This window comes from Ostrea edulis, chromosome 2 (genome assembly GCF_947568905.1).
Source record: "Ostrea edulis chromosome 2, xbOstEdul1.1, whole genome shotgun sequence".
In the NCBI taxonomy this organism is placed as follows: domain Eukaryota; kingdom Metazoa; phylum Mollusca; class Bivalvia; order Ostreida; family Ostreidae; genus Ostrea; species Ostrea edulis.
In genome coordinates this window covers 67,269,705-67,284,874 of record NC_079165.1, presented here as the reverse complement: position 1 = coordinate 67,284,874, position 15,170 = coordinate 67,269,705, and the positions used below count along the sequence as shown (strand labels likewise).

Genomic DNA, 15,170 nt, shown 5'->3' with positions numbered 1-15,170 from the left:
GGACAAACAGGATAAAAGGGAAAGGGGAAGAAGATAGGGAGGAAGAAGCCATCCTGTCCACCGCCTTTAGACTTTACTTTTTACAATCAAGAGAAGTTCATCAAACTTCCATGTTATAAACATAAAACATCAACCATCAAGATTGGAAATATACAGTGTGTTCATGATTGTCATCTGTTACAGTCAAAATAATTGTTATCCGCAATTTTGAAATAGAAAATCCCATATATGAGCATTCCATAGCTCAGGTTTTGTTACTGGATAATCATTGAAGTTTCTAATGAAATAACACAACATTTTAAGTGAACTTGTCTTAATACAAACAACCGTTTACTAATGACTAGGTTTGCAAATGAGCAAATAAATATTTGAATTACATAAATTGATCCCAGCCATTATACCTCTAAAAAAAACACTAGTAATATCAAAAAGTTGGTGCACAAAAAAGGCCACAAAGCAATGAAACATGCAAATACTGTCAAAACACTTGATGTCACAAATGAAAAGGGCAGGTATGATTCTGTGCGGATGACCATGAAAATATTGGATTAGAATTGTAGCGTTAAAGTAAAAATCAATCCACTTTGTAATTACATCATAATAAATATAATGGGTATCATACACAAATATGTGATGTCTTTTGTGATGCATTGATGATCATTTTTAAGTACCGTATTATGCAGAATTTTTAGTCAGTATTTAAATAATTTTGTCATTATTAGATTGCTAAAATTAAATATTGCTAACAATTTATTCTATATCGTAGATTATGTTTATCTTTCTTGGAATTACAAAGTCGCAAAAATTAGCTTTTGCTAAATATATATTATATATATATATATATATATATATATATATATATATATATATATATATATATATCCATTTCCATTTTTATGGGAAAAAAGCACTGAATTTGTGTCTCATTAAAAAATTCACTTTTACGGTAAAAATACTTGTGGTAAACTTTAAGAGATATATTTTAATATCATATAATTATCAGTTTACAAAATTTTAAAATCTACCAGAATAGTTAATAGGAAAACCTTGTAGGCAGAATACAGGCTGAACTATTGGGTTTAGGACCATCAAACTTGGTACACATCCATACTCCTCATGCCAAGTGGAGGATGTTTTTTTGTTCTTCAATGTCAAAGGTCAATGTCATTGTATCTCTTAAAGATGGATTAGAATTCAGTTAGTAAAATGAAATTTTAATCTTAAAATTCCAATAACATTAATTGATGGTAAAAACAGGTTGATCTTTCAAAGTATTGATATCCAATAAAATTGTTATGCAGTTGCAAAGTGGATTGAGATTCACTTCAAAAACTACAATTTTACGGTCATTGGAGCTGAATTGTACCTGCCCTTTTCATGCTTTAGCAATCACAAATGCGGCATTTTCCCAATATTGCTAGTTAATGTTTCACGGTCTTAATAATATCTTCAAAAAACCTGTGGTAGATTTTTTTTTATTTTTGTAAAGTGACATACAACAATTCTTTATGTGAGTTTTGATATTCAAATACATGTATATGTCTTAAAATTTACAAGAAGTATCTAATGATTATCAATGCATTTCAGAAGATATCACATGTTTGTACCATAGTTTGGCGTGCTTTCTTTTGTTAAAAGTGTGGGTTATCTGTACATAACCCACACTTTTCTTCAAACCCCGCCCACATTCTCGAAAAAAAAACATCACTGTCCACTGTATGAAGTTCCTCCAGATCAAAATTGCACATAACTGACTCGGACTAAGTTCTCCAATTACATTATAGATATTCGCACTGAATCTCACTTAAACCTTGATACAAGATAAAATCGTCAATGGTCTCGTCCCAAAGACTTTCTATTTACATATACTCCTAAAGTCGAGAAACACGTGTACGTAGAAGTACGGGTATCATTTATAAAGAGTTTTATAAAAGACCCAGTCACGCGAGAAGAACACGTTTGAGAGATAAACTTGTTTAGCGGACAGAGTGAATCAGACTTGTGTTTCTTTTATGGTTTCACGTCTTACAATTTTTAATTATTTTTTTTCTCTTATGTTTCACCATTTTTTAAAAATCTATTGTATATACATGTAAATGTTTTTTCAAGCCAATTTAGTCAAAATAGGTATTATCAAATAGGATTTTCAAAAGAGTAACCACCATCGTCAGTTGAATATATTGCTAAATTTTTAAACAGAAAAATGAACGAATATGGGTTCTTAGAATTTTATTTGAATTTTTAAATTTCAATTCTTTAAAGCCAATACCGGTACTAAAAGTCTGAGAATGCCTAAATGTTAAATAAAAATATCAAAACCAACAGTCCAAACATTTTTATGCACTTTAAAAATGGCCTTTTAAAAACAATTAATGAACACACATTTTTCGGTGATAGAAAGTCATTATGATAGAAATATATGGTGTACAAAGTATAATGTAAAGACATAACAATTGTTATCATATTGTAAACAGGCGAACGCGCGTCCAAAAGCTATAATAAGATATAATGAATAATAGTAAACTATGGTACAAGTCACTTACCCCATATAATATTGTTGATTATGTGCAGATACCCGATGGGCGTGGCCATAATGACACTTGGGAGCTATGCTCCCTCGTGTCATTATGACCACACCCATCGGGTATCTGCACATAACCAACAATATCATATGGGGTAACTACTACTTGCACCTGATACCCATTATATTGGTTATGATACATGTAATTGCAATGTAGATTGAAATTCACTTCAAAAACAATGTTTTGACGGTCGTACCTGAGCGACGTCAAGTGTTTTAACTGTAACAGGTGAAAGTTAGGAGCGCTGTGTATTTCCAATCTTGTGGATTAATCTTCCATGGTCTTAATTTTCTAACTTCCTCATGAGTACATGTTTGTATGGGAAAATTCATGCTTTTTATGCTCCCACCTTTGAAATGGTTAGGACATATAGTGTTATCCCATTCTGTCTGTCATTCTATTATAGTTAGTTTTCCAGATCTGTTTTGCTGTGGTTGTAGATAATGAACTAATATATGGTTTGTCTCCCGATATTGATGACTTACAGGTCAAGTTCATGTCTCAGATTGACCAATTTTCACCAAAGTTATTGCCCTTAGACTCTGAAATCTTATAACATTTCTGAACCTTTTTTTCATGTTCTTTTAGATCACTAGCAGATTTTTATTGCATACTTTTATAATACTAAGTTACAGATGAAGCAGATTTCTAGTGTATACCTTTATGATAAATTGCAGATCAAGTTTCACTTTCCTATATATTGACTTTCAACAGAGTTGTTGCCTTTGGACTTACTTTTTATACACAGACATTAATCAGTGAACAAATAAACATTGTTTAATAGTATGTCTTACAAGTTAATTAAGTAATCAGTATCTTGATAATTCATTATAAGCTAGGTCCACCTAGAACATCCATGTCCTGAAAACTAATTAATGCAATTCCAATTCTTTTCACAGCTGATTCAAGAAAATTACACCCAATGTTATTTTCACATCCTTGGTCTTTCAAATATTTCAAACTTGAATGTTAGCAGAGGCATTTGTGTCATAGTGACATACTTTTAGTCTGAAAATTTTCTATTTGTAAAAATGATTATTCCCTTTTTACATTATAGGCAAATGCTGAAAGATGGACTAGATCACTTGGACAAAATGATCCATAAGATTCATGAACAAGTCAGAATGAGTCAGGAATAGAAAGGTTGTCCAGAGACAGATTGGCAGCCTAGTAATGGATGAAGACCTTTCACAAGCTTAACAGATGTAAGCAAGATTGTATAAAATTGAAAATGTCACTTTCCTCAATACTTTTGTTTGAGAAAAAGGAGACATATAATTTGAGGAATTAGTGCTATGGAAGTTTGTTACTCATCTATATACATTGTATGTGTATGTGTGGGAGGGAAAATCTGTGTACATAATGAATGCATTCTGATAGTTGAGAATTTCTGTCATAACCATGTTCATCTTTGATTATTGTTCAATGTATATAATGTGTTATATTCATGCTTTCAGTTAATTACCAGTTGTCAGTATTTTAAGAAAAAGGTTGTCCAAGATTGTTCGTTTACCTTTTTAGATAACCTCAGTGACGTGCATTGCTTAGTGTAATATTGATGACTAACTTGTTATTACGCTTTGTTCCATCTCATCATGAGATCAGTGATATTCATGTATTCATGAATATGGTGCTAATTTCATTATCACAAAATTCAAACTATCAAAGACACGAACAGGTAATAAAATCCTCAACACATGTACATACAGTTAGGTTTGTGTATTCTATCTGTAAGACTTTTTTGCTAATATCATTTTATCTTGGAGAGGAACTCTTGAAGTTTTACACTTAGATTTAAGGACATGCGGGACGATATGGCCAAAAGTAACTTGTCAATGAATATTTTTTCTTTTTTTCATGAAGCACCATTGGGATGTCCTTTACAATGTTTATAAATTTCATGACCACTTTCTAAGTTTACAAGGGAGGTAATAAGCTTTGCATTACCCCCCTTTTCGAAAATTGTGAATTTTCCAAGATCATTCCGATTTTCAATTAAAAAAATAATTTGATGGAATTTTCATATATATTTAAACCTATTGAAACTCATTGAAACATTTAGAATTTTCATGATTAGTGAACAAAAATTGAGTTAATGAAAAGAAATAAAATTTTTGATTTTAAAAAAAATATGCATGCATATATTATACACGACATGGCTTCAGACAAAACGTCTAGCTCTACAATTCTTCTTCCTTCAAACCACGGGGTTAGATCTAATTAACATCAATATAATCTACTACTTCGTTCACAAAATCAACAGCACTTCCGCGGCCATGGGAGCTTGGGTAGTGTTGCTTAACTTGATCGTCTCCATGCTATTTTCAAAGAATTTATGTGTCACACATGTTTTGATTTTGCACCTTTTTCTTTTTCACACGTCTGCTTCTCGCATACATTCCGACGTGTGTCATATTTTTTTTTACATTAGTTACCATTTCCACAGCAGTGTTTCGTAAAGTTAGTAAAAATGATTTGAAATATAAGATAGTTAGAGAGATAAAGCGTACTTAGATTTAAAAATGAAAAAGCTTGGGAAAATTAAACATTCCTACCATGGACGTTAATATTTGACCAAAAGTATCGATCTTCGTCATAGGGGGGGGGGGGGGGGGGGGGGGGTATTTTTCAAACTGATCGATTATAAAAGTAACAGAATAATTTGTACTTTTCCCAAGCAAGATTCAGAAAAATATGTGTCCAGTTCTAGTTTTACACTACTGTAGTAAATATCAACAAACGATCATCATCTTACACTTGCACTCGTGATTGACTTTCTTTTCTAGATGCAAATTTTATGTACATGTAGGAGCGATTTCAGTGACTTAGGCTATAGGTTATACTATCAAAATTACTGTGCTGCATACTATACATATATATAATATATACAATGTATATGAAAAGTGAGACTTGTAATTAATATTAAATAGAAATAAAAATTATCATTTGACAAGAATTTAATCAACAGATTTACACATGACATTTGGTAGCGGTAGCAAATTATGATGACATTTCACCCGCGATACAACGTCGTGACGTACTTTTTTATTGTGACGTCATATAGTGTGTCTGTACAGCATTGTGATTTTTCTCGGAAAGCTTTAATTACACTGCATCCGGTTCTAAATTTATAACGAATTCGCAACCATCACATGATCATCGTCCCGCATATCCTTAATGCAAGTTAGAATGTTACATGTATTTATGTCACTAATTACACATACATGTACACGTACGTATATGATATACAGTGTTCTGTGTGCTACTCTTTAAAGTAAACAGTGATGAGGACACAAAAGAGAGGCCTCTTTGATCAACTGGTTTCTTTCTAGAATTAAAATGCCAATGTATTAAACATGTCAAAGTGTTAAACATAAATGAAATTGGACCCTGTAATTTGTAGATTTTATACATGGGGTATTCTGGTCCTCGTGAAGATATAAACATCTATGTGTACTTTCAGATTTTGATAGCCACATGTTGTAGTACATGCAGTTTAATAGGTACTCTTTAAAAATACTTATTAATAAGGCTTTATACTGTTCATTCATCATTATGCATTACATGTAGTTTGTTATACTTCCATTGTTGCATTTAGCTAGTTAAGTTGGGCATTGTTAATAAAGTTGTTGATATTTCTAATTAAAAAAATGATGAATAGACATGATTATTATTTGATGTTATTCTTTAAATGCACATCATCAGTGTGACAATGTACTTGTTTGTGAACTCTCTTCTAAAATGTAATCATCGGGTGAACCTTAAGTGGTAAGACTGAAATATATCTACATTAAGGAGGTATGCTACACCAGAGAAATTTCATATGGATGAAAAGTGGAGGATATGTACAACACTATTTCGAAATTGAAAATGTTCAAATTTACTTTAGTCAGTCAAAAAATGCAGTTTTAGTATAAAGCAATCTGGAAAAATTTTAAAACCCCTGCTGGACTCAAATACGCAATATACAGTTCAGCAGTCGACGTGCTAACATACTGAGCTATTCAGCGCTAGGTGATGATTTTTGAAATCAATACTTGAATAGACAAATATTGCTGATATTTATATTTTCATCCATGTTTTAAAAGAAAGTCTGTCATTATGACGATGTAGAGTACCTCATTAGGCAAAAAAAAAGTTTCTCAGGCCCTGCCGCATCCGTTGAAAAGGTACCACATGGATTTTTTTTTACAATCTATATTTATTTATGTAAATGAGGTAACTTTAGTGTTATAGATATTTATGTAAAACTTTCAGATTGATTGATTGAATATTATCTAATGTCCCTCTCAAAAATATTTCACTCAAATGGAGACGCCACCACTGCCGCTGAAGGGCTGCAAAATTTAGGCCTATGCTCGGCACTTATGGCCATTGAGCAGGGAGGGATCTTTTATCGCGTCACACCTGCTGTGACAAGGGACCTTGGATTTTGCAGTCTCATCCGAAGGACCGCCCCATTTAGTCACCTCTTACGACAAGCAAGGGGGGTACTGAGGACCTATTCTAACCTGAATTCCCACGGGATAAATTTTTCAGAAGGTTTTAATGAAATTGTAAGTATTTTCTTGATCAAATAATTATTGAATGCATACTCATTTATGTGCAAGTGTTTAAATGATTGATTGTATATCGTTTAACGTCCCTCTCGAGAATATTTCACTCAAATGGAGACGTCGCCATTGCCGGTGAAAGGCTGCAAAATTTAGGCCTATGCTCAGCACTTATGGCCTTTGAGCAAGGAGGGATCTTTATCATGCCACACCTGCTGTGACATGGGACCTTGGTTTTTGTGGTCTCATCCGCAGGACCGCCCCATTTAGTCGCCTCTTATGACAAGCAAGGAGTACTGAGGACCTATTCTAACCCGGATCCCCACGGGACTCGAGTGTTTAAAAATAATAGTATACGTACATTTAATAGTAAGTAATGTGAAGTTATTTTTTATAAAATAAAAATTCCATTGTTCAATATAAATATGTACATGCTACAGTCAACATAAAAAGGAAAGATAACTAATGCTACAGCCAAGTAAAAAAAAGAAAATGCCTCGCTGTCTCATCAAAGTTTGGCCTGAGAAACTATTAAATTTTTTGGCCTTAATGAACAAGTATTTGGAGAACTGATGTAGATTGTTCATTGAAATGGTCCAATAAAAGATAACACATTTACCATCATAATTTTCTAAAAGATATATTACCTTGCTTCTTTGATCCCTGAACAAAGTCATGGATAACTTTTAAGTATGTGATGTATTTGTGTCTTCTAAAACATGTACATGCTTATCATAACATACATAAAAGGTCTTTATTCACAGTTGAAAAATACAATTTCTAGAGATTAATGCATGTTCACAATATACCAATTTGGGTCCTGCCCTAAAGCTTGGTGCTCATCATAACAATGCATATAGTTTTCCTTCATGCTCCTAGTCGAAACGATTTTAAAAGAAATAACACATTCACTACAATGTATATATGAGCCTTATAAAGCCTCATGTCCCCTAGCTTGCTCCAGAACCATGCAGCAACCAATTGGGGCCATAAATTTCACAATTACGGTAGAGACTTGAGATCCTTGAGCATTATTACTTCCACATTACAGTTAGTCTGCTATGTACCTCCTTGGGTAAAGAAGAATATATATTTAATGGTTGCATTATATTTTTAGGTTTCTGACTTGCATCTCAACACCAGATTGCCTTATATCTGGAAAAGAACATGAATTTCATAATTTAAGTAATTGGCAGCCTGCTTTTCTTATTACTATTGCTAAAGTTTCATTGATGTTCAAGGAGACTTTGCTGTATGAACAATATATTGAACTCCATCCTAGCCCCAGATCCCAAGAATTTCACATTTTTTTCTTGTGTATCTCTATACTCGGTGTCGTTGTTTGATGCCCATGCAACAGGAAGGGGAAAAATGCAACAGACCAGACCAGGCCTCGAGACCATAAACATCAAACAAACAGGGAGAAAATGCAACAGACCAGACCAGGCCTGGAGACCATAAACATCAAACAAACAGTAAGGGAGAAAATGCAACAGACCAGGCCTCGAGACCATAAACATCAAACAAACAGGAAGGGAGAAAATGCAACAGACCAGACCAGGCCTGGAGACCATAAACATCAAACAAACAGGGAGAAAATGCAACAGACCAGACCAGGCCTGGAGACCATAAACATCAAACAAACAGTAAGGGAGAAAATGCAACAGACCAGGCCTCGAGACCATAAACATCAAACAAACAGGAAGGGAGAAAATGCAACAGACCAGACCAGGCCTCGAGACCATAAACATCAAACAAACAGGAAGGGAGAAAATGCAACAGACCATGTAGACCAGGCTTCGAGACCATAAACTGAGAATAGAGTTAGTCTAAATTTTGATAACTTGTATCCTAAGATTTATCTAGCACAAATGTTTTAAAAAAAACTATACTGGTTTATAAAAACAATACAAATACAAACATATACTAAGGTTATGGTCTTGAGGCCGGGATTCGAACCTGGACCCCCTGAACCTCTAATCAGGTGCTTTACCAACTGAGCTATCTGGTCACCGGCTGACCGTGGTTAGAATAATCTGTGTCGCGGGACAGGCCCTCACCGGGTCCGTAGGACATTATCACTTTAACGATAGAACATTCTATCTAGGCTGACTGCTACATTCCTCCCTCCTTAAATGTCTTCACACTTGAAGATACCAACCCAGGATTTTTTATAATCCCCTGGTAGGCATTTTCACCTGTCATTTTCAAGGGCTGGTCTAAGGCACCAAATGTAACACACTAATGGGGAGGGAGAAAATGCAATAGACCAGACTGGGATTCAAACCCAGGCCCACGGAATCTATAGTCAGGTGCTCTACCAACTGAGCTATCCAGCCACTGACGATCAAACCTTGCTGACCGCTTCAATAAGAAGCATTATTTTTCAAAGAAATGATGCATTTTCACTATTTAAACTAAATCCCACCCTAGCAACAAATTCCTGAACCAGTTACATGTACCACGAATTTCAATTTTAATAGGTGTAATGGGAAGAGAGAAAATGCAATGGACCAGACCAGTATTTGGACCCATGCCCCCTGAGTCTCTAGTCAGGTGCTCTACCAACTAAGCTATCTGGCCACAGGTGATTGAACCCATCTGACTGCCACATTTCTCCCCCTTAAATATCTTCACACCATAAAGACATCAACCTAGGTATTCTCACGTCACTTCTGGGGGCTGGTCACAGTACCAAATGTAACAGGAAGGGACAAAATGCAACAGATCAGACTGGAATTTGAACCCAGGTCCCCTGAATTTTGTATTTGTTGCTTCACCAACTGACTGAGCTAATTGGCCACCGGTGATCAAACCTGTCCGATTGCCACAAAAAGCATTGATTTCATGGAGCATCACTGGGTATGACCACAGCACTGTCATTGTATAGATATAATGACATTTTGGTAGAATGTATTATTACCATCTTCGAAAGAAGCTCCATGTTGATTTGCTTGCAGTGCAGTCCTATTTCAAAATATGTTTTTTAGTATTTTAACATGTACTTTTTATACCGAAAGGAGAAAATCTATGGCTGAACCAGTAATCAAACCTGGGACCCCTGCATTACTAGTCAGATGCTCTAACCACTGAGGTTGATATCCTTACAGTAATTTGTCTTCACCTTCATGCAGGGGTGGCCAACGGCACCAACTGTAAGGTATAGGAAAGGAGGAAATTATTAGGCTGAACTGGGAATAGAACACGGAACCCCTGCGTTACTAGTTAGGTGCTCCATCCACTGAGCTAACCAGGATGATATACATGGTCTGTATACCCTATCTACTGCAATACCTTAGAAATTTCTGAAATACTTATTTAAAAGTACAACAACAAAAAACCCATAATGCATTACATAGCTTTATTTGAGACTAACCAAATGACATCATATTTGAATAGGTATGAAACCTATCCGAATTTAAAATGGAGGTAAAATTTTTATGTAAAATTTAAATATGAGGACATTTTAAAAATTTCATATGCAATGAAAATCAGACTATTAAACATGAAAAATGAATTTCCATTACTAAAAGTCATTGCAAAGTTTTTTTTTTACAAGGAAAAAACATATGTCACCATGTAAAATCAATTCATCATATGTTACATACATATGTATATGCAAAATTAAAACTAAAGAAAAATGTGCATTTTCAACTAAATACTGATAATTTGATAACAATGGGAAAAAAATTATAGAAATCGTAACAAATCAAGTGCATGTACCCTCATTATTTGTAATAAATTGATTTATCAGCAAAAACTAGTATCAAATGCATTATCAACAGACGTAACATTAATTCATTCTACAATTAACACATATGTAAACTTATGAACAAAATTGTGTCACTTCAGGATGCAAGTTTATAATTTTTTTCCATCTTTAAACATGCAATCATTCATAGCAGAGCTCGTTCAATAATTTGGGACTGGAGTCATGGAATTGGGAAAATTAGGGACGTTTTGGGAATTCATATTTAATTCAAAGTATTATTTTAAGCAAACATTAATAAAAGCTAGCATTACTTAAAAATCTCAAAAGCCTTGGGCATATATTTAGAACATTCTTAAAATAGTCTTGCAATTGGGAATATAGCACTTCAATCTGGGGGAAATTGTGCCCTTTAACAGTGGGAATGGAGCCTTCTACCAGTCCCAAATTTAGAGAATCGAGAGCTCTGTGCAGTGTTCACCGTGTCTTGTCTATTAAACATTTTACTAACAATAAAAAACACGCATAAGTAGGAGAGTATAATGAACTAGTACTTATATAATATATATGAGAATGAATTGTATCTTAAATAAAACATGCAATTAAGTGATTTGCACAGAGAGGTGATAATCATATTCAAATTTTTAACATAAAAAAAAATCATAACCAGTGTTATGAAATGGTCAAGGGTCTAAAGAAATATATAATACAATTTTGTTTATTCCAAATACAAAATGAATGATGGCACACAATCACATCTGTTAATACACATTGAATTAAATTTAGGTGTTATCTATCATTTGATTATACAAAACAATTAACGTCAAGTGAAAATACCACAAATACATTACAAATATTCAATGTACATTCACTGTAAATTTCTGCACATTCATTATACATGTTGAGTAAATCCAATATATTTCAAACAAGGCTGAAATTTTCAAATCAACAAAAAAATCATAGGATATATCAACCTAGAGTAGTTCGGATTGGCATATTTTATGATTATGAAGCACTACTATACACTAGTGTATATCAACATCCTCCGCTGTGGTGAGCGAAGGCCTCTTCTTCTACAGACGTGCTGGCATGACTATGGCTTGACCGCGACTCTCTGTCTCTAGAAATTCTCAAGCGTACAGGAGCAAAGTCCAGATTCTCCCTTGATTCTCTGTCACGACTAGCTTCTGAATTCTGTATGGAGTTATTGATCTGCCGCCTGATTCTTGTCAACTCCTCAGCCTTAGTACTGGCATGGTGATGATACATCATTTTCACTCCAGTTACAACTGAAAGTCTTAATCTCAAGTTGTATCGGAAAGAGTTTTTCTTGTTTTTAACCGCTCTCTTGTACCTGACTTCTAAGTCTTTGATCTTCTGGTCCAATAGTGCAATTTGTTGACAAGCTTTCTCAAACTTTAGCCTTGCTTCAGTTTCCTTCTCCAGTAAGTGACTGTGGTCCATCGCCGTGCCTCGATCAACTGTAGTCGACATATTACCTTGAAAACAACCTTTTACTACAACTGTCGAATCCCAAACACATTAACGACCGAGTAAAATATTATTCTATCGTTTGTTGGACGTTATTTCCTGCCATTCTTATATATGTCTTGACATGACATGACATTAACAGCATAGTTTCTTAGTTTAGAATGTGCGTTTAAATGGAGAATGTTTCTTTCCGGGATTTCTTTCCAGTGAACGGTCTAATTCATTTTTTTTTTTTTTTTTTATATTTTCCACTACCTGGTGATCAATGATGTTGTTATGATAAAGAAATCCTCTTTAGAACACATCTGTTATCTCATCCTTAACGTTCTTTCAGAACCGGAAGTCAACAACGTTTAATCGATCATTCATTGTTTATTCGTATTCGTCAGCCATTCCCAGTTGCACAAAGGTTAGTCTGGTCCCCGCCCCCGCCACTCCTTGATCACACACCAAAACGAGTAATCAAGGAGTGGCGGGGGCGGGGACCAGACTACACAAAAGTAACTGACAGTTAACTTCAAGTTAACGCTATATGAATGTTGAAGTTAATGGCAAGTTAACTGTCAGTTAAATTTAACTAACCTTCGTGCAGCTGTTGATCTATAGAGTAAGTTCGCAAACATAATTTTGCCCATCGTCGGAAACTCGTAAACGGAGAGGTTTCTGACGATGAATTTTGCCATTGTATACATTTGATACAAAAATCATCCGTTAAAAATACTGCGGACATTTCTGGTTCAAGCAACAACGTCAAACAAGCAAAGTACTGAAAGTACTGATGGGAGTTGATTTTATGCAGATTTGCACCAGATGCTTACTGGGATTGAGAATCATTCCAAAATAATAGCGAGCGAAGCTCGCGTCGCGAAGCGACGCGTCGTGACGAGCTCGCTCCAATGATTACGCAATTGAGTCACGTGGTTTGCTCTTCATCAGCTGAAAAATCATGGGGACTATACCCATAATGCCTCCGGAAAAATGTCGCCGTCACTACGGTATACTTCATTGACAATCCCGTAATTAAAATAATTAGATTGTTTAGAAAGTACAATTAACGTTTTTAAATTCCAGACAAGCTTTCTCATAGCTTCAAACGCTTTGTTTTTGCTTGGTTTGAGAGAAGAAAAAAACATTGCAGCTAATATGACGTCACAATTTGTAACTGTTTACACCAATTAAGCGCGTTATATTTCCCGCGTTAAATGAAGAGGCGGAGAAAAGTCGTGTTGCAAGATGTTTTAATAGGCTTCGCTCGTCTCAACGGTCACACCGTACAACATATTAATTAAAAAATAGAGAAGTACACTCAAAATTCATAAACTTATGATGTGTATCTATAACAACCAACGCGCAGTGATTTGTGTCTACATCCACGTATATAGACACTGACCAGTAAGTTAACACATTGTCTGGATTGTATTTTACTATTCCAACATATTATATAGTAAAACTCTTAAAATTGCTCATTTTTAACAAAATATGTCACTACATTAATATTCAAGCACAAGAACATGTTTGATGAAAAACTCCACACTTAATGTGGTAGTTTGGGTTTTACTTTTATTTCTGGATTTCGATCCCGATGTAAATTATTCACCCGTTGTATTTGACCACGTCCACTTTATCTTCCAGCCAATAACTTTAATGACAGTTTCTATTGTTTAAGTTATATAAAGCCATGTAGCTTACTATTCGGGGAAGCGAGACAGCTGGCCTTGCTAGCTACTCTTCTCCTTCCATTATTCCTATTTTGGAATTACGTTTTCATCTACTTTGCCCCTTTTAACTTACTAATTTATTATATTACCTTTGGGTTGGGAGATTTCTTGATTTTATAGGGTAAGTTCTAGGATTTAGGAGTTTGTCTTTGTCACATTCATGAATACTGGTAATAAATTCGTAAAGTGTTGTTTATTTTATTTTCATTTCTATTGAGTTTATTTTCAAAGTTTAAAATCATAGTGTAGTTGGGTCGTTTGGAAGTCGCCACTATCAAAATAAAATAAAACAAACACAACGCGAAGTACAGACTATACGAACGCCAGACCTGCTACATTAATAATTATTTGGTTTATGCCAATTTCTTCTTTTTTTCTACAAAGAACTTACAGTACATTTACATATCATTTATCTTTAAAGCAATACAAGCTGTAACTGACGGTATTTTTTCAACTATCCAATTATTCACCAAATAACACCTACCGGCATAACTAATATAATCCCCAAGATCTGAAGAAAAATTCTGCAAAATAAACAAGGGAATATTGTTTGAGAGCGTTTTGTATAAACCGCCATTGTGTCGTATACACGACATGGGAACGATGATTGCCGAACATAATCGGGTTGCTGAGCCCGAGGCCATATACAAAGACGGAAACTGACTCGAGTAACTACACGTGTCGTTTGTTTAAAAATATTACGTTGTTTCATGATGACTAGAAATACTATGTAAGTTTTAAAAGGTAATAATTACGCAAATGTGCCACTCAAATGAAATTTTGATTGTGAATTTTCTATAAAATTGGTATGTTAAACTGTTTACAAAACACGTGCTCAGTGCCTCTCTTTCGCTTTTTCCGAACTGGTGACCTCAAAGGTCAATGCACATCGGAGGTTACGAGCAGGAATTGCTGACATGATGACAATGATTCATGAATTAACATTTTTTCCTAATTTGACAGGTTCAATGCTTCAGATTCACTCTGATTCTATTAAGTTATATATATTCAATCACATATACATGTATGTTGACTATTTGTTCTTTTATTTTTTAATTTATTTACCGCCAGTTACAGCTTGTATTGCTTTAAAGCTGTGTATGATCTTACTTAAAAT

At 34.4% G+C, this 15,170-nt stretch overlaps 2 protein-coding genes and 1 non-coding gene across 4 annotated transcripts in view; 1 reads left to right on the top strand and 2 right to left on the bottom strand.

The window, feature by feature from the left end:
* The window catches only part of LOC125678328 (transcriptional protein SWT1-like), a 39,137-nt gene extending 34,074 nt beyond the window's left edge, over positions 1–5,063 (top strand). For both annotated transcript variants that reach the window (XM_048916711.2, XM_048916712.2), the window contains exon 22: positions 3,640–5,063. In XM_048916711.2, coding sequence (XP_048772668.2) covers positions 3,640–3,721 — 82 coding nt within the window. In that variant the 3' untranslated portion in view covers positions 3,722–5,063. The remainder of the gene's footprint in view (positions 1–3,639) is intronic.
* A 4,338-nt stretch (positions 5,064–9,401) lies between these two features.
* On the bottom strand, positions 9,402–9,474 carry Trnay-aua (transfer RNA tyrosine (anticodon AUA)). Its single transcript has one exon. It is a non-coding gene; the product is annotated as a tRNA-Tyr (tRNA).
* A 2,072-nt stretch (positions 9,475–11,546) lies between these two features.
* LOC125681641 (uncharacterized) lies at positions 11,547–12,696 on the bottom strand. The gene has a single exon (XM_048921803.2). It carries the CDS (start codon positions 12,336–12,338, stop codon positions 11,880–11,882), a length of 459 nt encoding a protein of 152 aa, XP_048777760.1. The 5' UTR covers positions 12,339–12,696; the 3' UTR covers positions 11,547–11,879.
* Positions 12,697–15,170: the final 2,474 nt, after the last annotated feature.

Bases quoted from the DNA above. Each gene is read 5' to 3' on its own strand.
- LOC125681641 (XM_048921803.2), bottom strand. From the start codon at position 12,338: ATGTCGACTACAGTTGATCGAGGCACGGCGATGGACCACAGTCACTTA.